A 10,973-nucleotide genomic window follows, 5' to 3' on the forward strand; every position below is an offset into this window, starting at 1 on the left:
GGCTGCTTTTATCCAAAGTGCCTTCCAATACCATGAGTGTAAACATCTAGAAACATCTAGTACACACCTAGTATACAGAAACATTAACTCTTAACATTGTCCCAGTGTGACAACAAACTGGTCATAGTCTTGTCAGAGATAATAAATACTGTACATTTCTCCTCCTGTAACTGTTGCATCATCAATATCTTCCCCCCCATGTTGAAGTTTTTCTAGGCTATGCTATCATACATTTTCCCTGCTTGAATCATTTTCTGTATATTTGTACATTATTTACAACATAATATGGCTATGAGGCCGTCAGCGCACTTGGGCCCTCTTAAGTTTTAACCATTCCCTTTTTCTTTACAACATCTCTACTGTCTAATCTTGTTGCAACACTTCAACAGGAAGCAGATGTGTCCTTCTCAGTCTTCCTCCTCGCTTGCCTTGTTTGATTTTGCTCTGATTTCCCCGTCAGAGTTCTGACTGCTGCGGCTGTGCTGGCTGCTCCTGTCGCCGTGGCCGGCGTAGCGCCCTGTGGCGGCGTCGCTCTCCTGCTTCCTGTCGTCCTGATCGAGGTCGCGCTCGCTGCCGTCTGAGTAATTCTCATGATCGTCTGAGTAGCGGTAACTGTCGTCTGAGTCGTGGTGATCATCATCATCTGAGTAGTGACCGGCGTCCTCTCCTTCACGGCGGCCTAACGGAGCTCCGTCAGCCTCCTCCTCCTCCTCCTCTCTGCCTGCCTCCCTCTCTTCTGGGTCTGTTTCACCCTCTTCGTCATCCAGATAGACCTTTCTGTAGTGAACAGCTTCATACCCCGTGTCTGACTCCTCCTTGTCACTGAAAAAACATCAACAAAACAACACAGTCAGCAGATTACTCTTTTCTGATTACAGAGCTAATTATGCTATTTGGCTTTAAATAGTTTTCCATGATTCTGCAACTTGATGGCAGGTTGTATTCTTACAGCTATATCCATATCTATACTAATCATAAAAAAACTTTCTTTTCATTGTAGTTTTCAAAACAGAGAAACAAAGTGCTTTACAGACAATAAAACAGTAAGACAATAAATCGTTAAGATCAGGGGTAATGAGATATCATTCTACATTATGTATTACAGATTGTATGTAATAACATGGAAGAAGAACATGGAACATAAAGCTGCAATAGGCATTTTTTTCTGTAGAAATACACTAGTTTTTATCAATCTAAATCACAAAGTGGGGCTGCAACAGAGAAGAGCGTCCCATCCCCACTAACTGATATTAAGATGGGATTCACCTGATTTGTCCAAATTTAATTCTGGTGTTTGTATGGAATCAAAACTTAAGAGTGAAATTCAAACTGTCTCCTGAACAGCAGCAAGCAGTTTAGGTCTTTTCCTTTCTCTGATCTTTCCCCTCTCGTTTTCTTTGGTGTAAAGCAGCACAGACCGGCTGGTGAACATGAGCGAGCTGAGTGACGTTTTACTGACGTCCACCTGACAGGATTTCTGTACTTTCAAGTACGTTCAAACTTATCAAGCAGTTTGCCTCTCGCTGCCGTGTGGAGCCGCCCATGTGTGAAGCTGCCGAGTGCAGCTTTAACTGATATGAACTAGAATTTAGAACCCTCCTCCTCTCCTCTCCTTTCCTCTCCTATTCTCCTCCTCTCCTCTCCTTCTCTCCCTCTCTCCTCTCTCCTCTCCTCTCCTTTCCTCTCCTATTCTACTCCTCTCCTCTCCTTGTCTTCTCTCCCCCTCTCCTCTCCTCCTCTCCTCTCCTTTCGTCTCTCCTCTCCTCTCCTCCTCTCCTCTCCTTGTCTCCTGTCCTCTCCTCTCTTCTCCTTGTCCTCCTCTCCTCCTCTCCTTTCCTCTCATCTCCTCTCCTTGTCTCCTGTCCTCTCCTCTCCTCCTCTCCTTTCCTCTCATCTCCTCTCCTTGTCCTCCTGTCCCTCTCCTCCTCTCCTCTCCTCTCTTCTCCTTGTCTCCTCTCCTCTCATCTCCTCCTCTCCTCTCCGCCTCTCCTTTCCTCTCTTCCCCTCATCTCCTCTCCTTGTCTCCTGTCCTCTCCTCTCTCCTTTCCTCTCCTCTCCTCATCTCCTCTTCTTGTCTCCTGTCCTCTCCTCCTCTCCTCCTCTCCTCTCCTTCTCCTTGTCTCCTCTCCTCTCGTCTCCTTCCTCTCCTTTCCTCTCTTCCCCTCATCTCCTCTCCTTGTCTCCTGTCCTCTCCTCTCTCCTTTCCTCTCCTCATCTCCTCTTCTTGTCTCCTGTCCTCTCCTCTCTCCTTTCCTCTCCTCTCCTTGTCTCCTGTCCTCTCTCCTTTCCTCTCCTCTCCTCTCCCCTCTCCTCCTCTCCTTTCCCCTCTCCTCCTCTCCTTTCCCTCTCCTCTCCTTGTCTCCTCTCCTCATCTCCTCTCCTCTCCTCTCATCTCCTCTCCTTGTCTCCTGTCCTCTCCTCTCTCCTTTCCTCTCCTCTCCTCATCTCCTCTTCTTGTCTCCTGTCCCTCTCCTCTCTCCTTTCCTCTCCTCTCTTCTCCTTGTCTCCTCCTCTCCTTTCCTCTCTTCCCCTCATCTCCTCTCCTTGTCTCCTGTCCTCTCCTCTCTCCTTTCCTCTCCTCTCCTCATCTCCTCTTCTTGTCTCCTGTCCTCTCCTCCTCTCCTCTCCTTGTCTCCTCTCCTCTCCTCTCCTCCTCTCCTTTCCTCTCTTCCCCTCATCTCCTCTCCTTGTCTCCTGTCCTCTCCTCTCTCCTTTCCTCTCCTCTCCTCATCTCCTCTTCTTGTCTCCTGTCCTCTCCTCTCTCCTTTCCTCTCCTCTCCTTGTCTCCTCTCCTCTCCTCTCCTCCTCTCCTTTCCTCTCTTCCCCTCATCTCCTCTCCTTGTCTCCTGTCCTCTCCTCTCTCCTTTCCTCTCCTCTCCTCATCTCCTCTCCTTGTCTCCTGTCCTCTCCTCTCTCCTTTCCTCTCCTCTCCTTGTCTCCTGTCCTCTCTCCTTTCCTCTCCTCTCCTCTCCTCCTCTCCTTTCCCCTCTCCTCTCCTCATCTCCTCTCCTCTCCTCTCCTCTCCTTGTCTCCTCTCCTCTCAGGACACACAAACACACAAACCGCTCTCCAATTCTAGTAGTGGGATACACTGGATTTGACCGATGTGCTGGTCAGATCTCTTGTCTACCTGAGTGTGGATCCTGAGTCTTGCTGCTGGGATCTGGCCCCCTTGCTGCTGATGAAGTCCTCAGTCAGGTCGCAGCCTCGCAGGGCGTCGGTGTAGCGCTTCTCTGCTGCCTGCTTGGCATTCCTCTGTTTGCAAAACGCATGTTAAGACGGATGTTATTCTAGACTTAAACTGATTCAATACAACTGGATAATGAGAACGTACATTACCCCTGGAAAGATAAATCAATTTAATCCAGACATCCCAGACACCTGTGTTAAATGCCAAACTCATAAAGGAACCCTTTTCCACTGTAAGATGCAAACATTTTGGAAAGAAGTAATAAGTTTAATTTCCCAAATAACCTCTAAGCCCATCCCTCTTAGTCCCAAACTCTGCATCTTGGGCCTATACCCTGAAAATCTATCTTTGGGAAGGCATGAAATGAAAATTGGTTGATATCTGCTTAATTCACACAAAACGTCTGATCGCGATCTACTGGAAAAATGTGTCATGCCCTCACATAAGCCACTGGTTTAAAGAACTATCATCCTGTCTTGCAGTGGAAAAACTAACATAGTCTCAAATATAAGCTCTGTGAATTCTACAAAATTTGGGGCCTTTTTCTACGTCTTTTTGAAAGCGAAGATCTGCAACATCTTCTGGATTCATGAATCCTCTCCTGGCTAGTCCTATATAGGCGTTTGATACTATAGTATGTACATTTGTATTGAAAATATCTATTATTCTTATGCTATGCTCTACATTTGTATGACACTCCTCTGGTTGTTACTGCTCTATTGTCTGTACATTCGCTGTACTTTATATGTCTAAATGGAAATGCACTGTATCTTTTATCTCATTAACATAGCTGTAACTCCTGTTTTTCTTTGTTTGTTTTTCTTTACTGGATGAGATGTTTGGGGGGGAGGGAAAGGGCAATTGTATACATTGTATGTTAACTTTTACATTGTATCCTTGATTTAATTTTCATCAAAAATCCCAATAAACAAATGCTTTAAAAAAAAAAAAAGAAAAAAAAAGACAGATGTTATAATGCCATTATAATCACAGCTACTGAAAATAAAAAACACCCTCAGATACTCGCACAGTGTTAGATATCATAAGTTCATGATGTTCAATGCATTCCAGGGGTTACTTTGTGATGTGTTGTAATTTACTTTTTCGGTGATCCTACTTTCCCTCAACCTGCCTCGTCTACTTCTACTGCAGTTAGTGATTTCCTACATTTCCCAGAGTGACCTGCACCTCTTACTCATAACCCAACCTGTCTTGTGGCTGCATTGCATTCTGGTCTATTGAGGCTCCTTTCAGTGGAGGAGTGTTTTAGGGCGGATTTCTCCTTTAAAGCTTCATTCTATTCTGTTGGCTGTTTAACAAGTTAGAACGTCATTACTCTCCATTACTACACAAAATGTTCCCATAAAAATTTTATTCCATCTGGGGTTCCAGCGGGGGTCATTTCATCTTCAATTCACTCTTGATTAATTTATTAATTCATTGGCTAATCAACTAATGTAAAACTGATTTAGTCATACACACATCTTCTTAGATAATGGGTTGAAGAGAAGCTCCAAAATCATCACTTTTAGTAATTAAAAGACGTTTTAACTCGAGGGTCTTCATCAATGTTCTACGCTTCAATTTAATCAACTAGTCTGTCTTTATTTCACTCAGCTCAGTATTGCCTACTCTTAAATACTCTTGAGTACTAGGCCTTGTAGATGGATTTGACACAGCAGCCATTTACCAATACTCAGGATCTGATGTAATTATACTCTACTTGGATGTTAGAGGGTGAGTGAGAGTAAGTATGTCCGATCACACTTCACCTGTGCCACCTGCTCCAGCAGCAGCGGTCTTCCCTTCACCCTCTCCTGGATCTCTCTAATCTCCTGCTGGTACTCCCTCCTGCGCAGAAGGTCTTGTTTCCTGTATATGAGACAGGATTAAGGATCATCCGTTTCCTTGACACCCACAAGAAACCTTCAACCTCTAACCCCACACAAAGCAAAGCACAGTCAGTTACGTATCGCTACCAATGCGAAAACCCATGTTACTGAAATTTTTGTTTTCCTTTTACTTAAATTGAAAGTTCACATGGTAACATAGGTGATCAGTGAGTGTCATCATGTTATCACCCTTAAAAATTCAAAAAATAATGTTATAATTTAAAAATACATGGGGACCATCAATAGGAAAATAAGGATTACTTTCTTCATTGCTAAAAATCATACTTCATGTATAAACCTAGATTTGCCCAACACCAGCAATATACAAATTAATTTGAGAGCTTGTTTGCACTTAATCAGTGAATATCGGTATTGCAACTGTAATCTAGATATATGTATTAACCTCAGAAATTGAACTGAAACACAATGTTATTACATAATGCTTGATATGAAAGTATAACTCCCGTTTTCGTAGTGTGATATTCAGATGGTTTCTTGGTCTGACAACACTCCTGGAACAATGTTCTAGGAATCAGGCTAAACTGGAATATGTAGTTTGGTTCCAAGGTCAAACACCAGCAGACTTGATATTGCATGTAAAGCCCTTTGAGTCAGGCTTGTGATAGAGAGCTATACAAATAAACTTGACATGGCAAGCTTGAACCACAACAAATACCAAATGAATGGAATTCACTGGTTCTGCCAACATGTTTCATAACCCTTGGTGTATGAGTCAAAAGTGAGGAAAACTGTGTTACTGTGTTAGCCAGTTTTCCTGTAACCTTGCTATTTGTTTATATATTTATAATATATATATGTTTATATATATATATTTATCTGATGTTGCCTTTCTTTGTTGTGGGGGTGGTTAGGGTTGGGGATGGATATAATGTCCACTATTTTTATTTTTTATTTCTTATTCTTACCTACTCATTTTATTTGTCATGACATGTCTGAGCTGTTTTGTTCTGTGTATGTATATGAAAAATACAATAAATATAAAAGAAAAATGCAAAAACAAAATACTGTGTTAGTCTCTACCCCACCTGCTGGCAGGAGAAAGGCATAAGGGCCTCAGGTGATCATGGCAAGCAGGGGAGTGGCCTGGCAGGTAGAGTCTTTTGACCATGCTGAGGATCATGTTTTTTTCTTTTGTTCATTCAAATTAAGTTTTTTTGTCTTATTTAGTTTGTTTCAAGTATTTAAGTTATGCATTGACTATGGGTGAATGGATCTGTAAAAGGAAAATAAACAGATGGCAAGAAAACAACCTGTGGACACTGATCTTTTGTATTCGTCTGGATTATTGCCAGTCACTGCCCACTGTGGCTAAGGAACTTTGAATTAAGCACAAGAAGCCACTACACTTGGACATATCGCTTTAAATCAAATTCAACACCTTGTTTAATGATCAATTTGGATTATTTTGCTAAAAACATTTGCCCACAGTTACATATATTACTCCCATTAATTTAAATGATCAATGTCTATATGTTTCTGATGTTTGTGTGGGGATAACAGAGTGCATGCATTTCAGGTTTAGCCAGATTCTTCAACTACTCTCATGAAAAACAACCATGTATAACCAGTATAAGTTTATAATTGTTTCCTTGTAAGTGAATGAAGATAAACTGTGAAAAACCAGCCCATCTAAAAATGACTGAAAATATCATAAAGTGTGAGGGAACTGTATTGATTTATTTAATTATTTATTGTGGAGTAATTCAAAATAAAATGGTACATTTAATTATTGATTAATGTAAATATTTATTGATATCATAATTTCATTATTATAATTGTGAAACTCAACTTTCATGACGACAAGTAAGACCACAGTGACTGAATGTGGGACTTGGGGTGAGAGGGAGGGCTGCAGTAGTCTTGGTTGTTTTTCGGGGTACCTGAACTCTTTGAGTTTGGTCTGGTGGGTCTGTGAGAGCGCCAGGTGGGGGTCGTTGGCCTGGGCGCGCTTCAACACCACCTTCTGCAGCTTCTTCTCCCTCCGCTTCTGTCGCTCTCTCCACCTCTCCTCCTCTTCCTCGGCCTTCTTCCTCTGCTCAAGCACCTTTCTACTCAGGGAGACAATCTGGTCACAGATGATGGAAGGGTTTGGAGAAGGGACTTTGGGGGAGGAGGTGGGACATTGGCGGGGGCAGGGAGTTGAGGAATTGGGTACAATGATCGACTATGAGAGATAAACACTGTTTTGGAGGTCTGGGGTTGTAAGCAAACTGGGGGAAATGGGGGATTGGAGGTCCATGAGAATTCACCCTTTGTGGAGTCAAAATAAGGACGAAGGTCACTAAGTCTAAACAGGGCATCTGAGTTCTGAGGCTCTCTCTAGCTCATCTAAAAAAGTGTGAGCTCTACAATGGTACCTCACAGCCTCTTGGCGCATTTTGGTGGCGTCTGTGACTTTGGCGGGCAGGAGCTCCAGGCTGCCCGAGAGGGAAGAGCAGAGGCTGGAGTTGGGCGTCCGGGCGAGCCCCGGGCTGACGTGAGGCCAGCGCTGCACCCGCGGGCTGGTCTGCTCCTTCTCGATGTCGGCCAGGATGCGTTCGCGGTGCGAGGGGATCTGCGACGTCCTTAACTGGAAGGGTTCGCACGCGGTTACGGGCCTCAATTCCTTTCTGTCCTCCAGGTGCTTCTGGAAGCGTTTGTAGCTGGCATTGAAGTCAGGTACGTCTTTGTTTATCTTGGGCGAGTGGGAGAAGCTGTTGTCTCCTTCAGCGGCGGTGGCGTCATCTTTGGTCTTCTTTCGCTCGTTGAGTCGTCGCGCTAGCATGCTGGGTGGCATTGACGCGCTGTAGAGCAACTCCTTTGCTCTCATCTGCATCTTGATGGACCGATACAGCTGCTCCTCCTTCATCTGCTCCCCGGACGCCGCCACGTACACCGCCTTGGGCACGGGCTTGGCCTTGAAGGGTTTCGCCCCCTCCTGGGCGGAGGGCTGTAGGTGGCGCAGCTGCTCCTCTTTCTGCTCCTTCTTCAGCCGCTCCCGCTCCAGGAAGCTGAAGGGCTTCTGGACGGCACGACGATGCTGTTCTTCGCGGTCTCGCATGGTCCGCCGCCGTTCCTCGTCCCGCTCCTGCAGCTCTTCGTAGCGGGGGAGGTGAACGTGCGCCGGTACCGGGCTGGCGCGGAACTTCCTCTGGCACTCTGTCAGTTCCTCCAGTTGGCGTCGCAGCTCTGTGTTCTCCAGTTCCATCTCTGAGCGCGTCTTGATGCCGAGCCTCCGTCTGTCAGCCTCGCGCAGCGTCATCTGGAACGGTTTCGGGACGGTCACTCTGTGTTTCCAAGGCTCCTGTTCTGCATCTTTTTTTTTCTTCTTTCCCTTTGAGTGTTTGCGGCTCCTCTCGTCTCCTGGTAGGCTCTGGAGCGAGGAGGACGGGTGGCGATTGAGGGGGGACAGCTTGAAGCCCTGCCACATGTCCTTGATGTGTTCTTTGGGAGAGCAAAGCAGGCCTTTCTCCACATCGTTGTTGGCGGCTCCCTCTTCTTCCGATGTGTCCGACTGCCCCGAGCCTCTCCTGAGTTCAACAGCAGAGTGGGCCTTCCTCAAATGCTGTGAAACTGCTGGATTGGTCTTCAGCCATGGTAGCCTAATGAGAAAAATGAATGGTCTACTGTTACTATGATATAGCACGTAGCATTCATAAATTGTGTGCTCACGATATGCCGTTGAAGTAAAGATTAAAATAAAATTAAAATACCATCAATAACGTATAAAACCTAGAAAAGTATTTAAAGCACCAAATTCGAAGGACCAAACAAGAACTCCAACATAAAACGCCTTGTAACTCATAATACCGGCTTGTTATAAGTCATCTGATCACACACATCCACATGCACAGTTGAGTTAGGCTATACTTGACCATTGAGCATGTATACTGAAACATAAAAATGCACAAAATTTGATTGAAACGATTAAGAGACACAAATTTTCGACATGTGTAGAGACGCTCCTATTGGCCTATTTTAAAATATCTTTCCAGAAATGGTTTGTTCTACTCAGCATATTTCTGAAGTTTAATAATGATTTAAACTGTTAGAGATGGATTTTGTGATAGGGCATTGTCTTATGGCGCCCCCTTCAGGACAAATGGAGTAAGATCATGGATTTGTATTTGCCCCACTACACCGCTCAAATGGTTGCCAAGGTGTCTTGGTTGATGAACACAAAGGAGGAGGAGAAGAGAGGAGAGAGGAGAGGAGACAAGGAGAGGAGAGGAGAAGAGAAGAGAAGAGAAGAGAAGAGAAGAGAAGAGAAGAGAAGAGGAGAGGAGAGGAGACAAGAAGAGGAGAGGAGAGGAGAGAGGAGAGGAGACAAGGAGAGGAGAGGAGGACAGGAGAGAGGAGAGGAGATGAGGAGAGGAGACAAGGAGAGGAGAGGAGAGGAGAGAGGAGAGGAGGAGAGAGGAGAGGAGAGGGAGAGGAGAGAGGAGACAAGAAGAGAAGAGGAGGAGAGAGGAGAGGCGAGAGGAGAGGAGAGGAGAGGAGGAGAGGAAGGAGGAGAGGAGACAAGGAGAGGAGAGGAGGAGAGGAGAGGAGACAAGGAGAGAAGAGGAGAGGAGAGGAGACAAGGAGAGGAGAGAGGAGAGGAGGAGAGGAGAGAGGAGAGGAGACAAGGAGAGGAGAGGAGGAGAGGAGAGGAGAGGAGAGGAGAGGAGAGGAGGAGAGGAGACGAGGAGAGGAGAGGAGAGGAGGAGAGGAGACAAGGAGAGGAGAGGAGGAGAGAGGAGAGAGGAGAGGAGGAGAGGAGGAGAGGAGACAAGGAGAGGCGAGGAGGAGGTTATAAACTCTAGTCTTGAGAAAACTCCACCCGCCTGTGCCCCGCCTCCAGCGGTGTGTCCAGAGGCTCTGTGGACTGGAGCTGCAGCTTCTTGCGGTACATGCTCTCCAGCTCAGCCATGGTGCGCAGGTGGGCCTTCTTCAGCTCCTCCAGCTTGCTGTAGTATTCCTCGTTGGAGAAGAAGATTTTGCTCAGGTTGATGTGGTCTCCTGCCGCTCTGTAGTCCTTCATCATCGGAGGGCTACCCTTCCCCGGAGAGTCCTCCTCGCTGAACTCAGAGCCCGAGTCCTCATACTCCACCTGGAAAGGTCAAAGGGCATACGCCATTTGGTGGACATTTTTTATCCAAAGCACCTTACTGTACCATTAGTGCATAGATTTTTAATATGTGCAGTGAGAAAGTGAGAATTGAACCGCTAACACTACATCTGTTAGTGCCACGCTCTGCCCATTGAGCTACACAGGGAATGGATTAGGGTTCGACTGATATGAGTTTTTGAAGGCTGATACTGATATTTTTTTTGTATTCAAGCTGCCAACATTTTTTGCCAATATTCAATATATTTAAAGGCTCTGAAACACTATCGTGGGACACAAAAACTCTCCACTGGAACCCAGACTAATTAAATTATTTTAGTGTTAGCTGTTTTTCTGTAGCTGTGATCAGGGAGGAACCTCCATCATATCAGAGGTGGGCGACACTGACTGGCAGATATATGATATTTAATAAAATACCATATTATTGCCATTATATTTGCCATTTTTCAGGTGAATGGCATTATAGATAGATAGATAGATAGATAGATAAGATATAATTTTATTTATGTGTCACTCCTCAACATACAGGTCAAACAGAGCAACAAACACAGTACCCCTATAAAAAAGGAAGTTGAGGACCACTCATTTAGAGTTATGAGGCACAGGCTAAAAATAATACACATAAAAAAAATACTAGAATATATATATATGTGTATATATATATATATATATATATATATATATATACATATATATATATAGATACATGTATATACATATATACATACACACAAATATACACACACACAAGTACATACATTCGTACAGATACATTGATACA

The 10,973-nt window shown here is 44.8% G+C and overlaps 1 protein-coding gene across 1 annotated transcript; it reads right to left on the reverse strand.

Moving 5' to 3' along the window:
• Positions 1–181: 181 nt before the first annotated feature.
• Positions 182–10,174, reverse strand: LOC139648659 (protein FAM161A-like; the record flags this gene model as incomplete). The annotated part of the gene is made up of 6 exons (XM_071524841.1): positions 182–822; positions 3,131–3,255; positions 4,963–5,062; positions 6,984–7,151; positions 7,461–8,684; positions 9,909–10,174. Coding segments are annotated over 6 exons (2,298 nt in total), but the record flags the coding sequence as incomplete, so codon positions are not given.
• Between the last annotated feature and the right edge of the window lie 799 nt (positions 10,175–10,973).

Source organism: Centroberyx affinis, unplaced genomic scaffold (assembly GCF_046629955.1).
Source record: "Centroberyx affinis isolate AG114_WGS23_722 - 3 ecotype Tasmania unplaced genomic scaffold, CSIRO-AGI_Caff_v1 ptg001237l_1, whole genome shotgun sequence".
Taxonomy (NCBI): Eukaryota; Metazoa; Chordata; class Actinopteri; order Beryciformes; family Berycidae; genus Centroberyx; species Centroberyx affinis.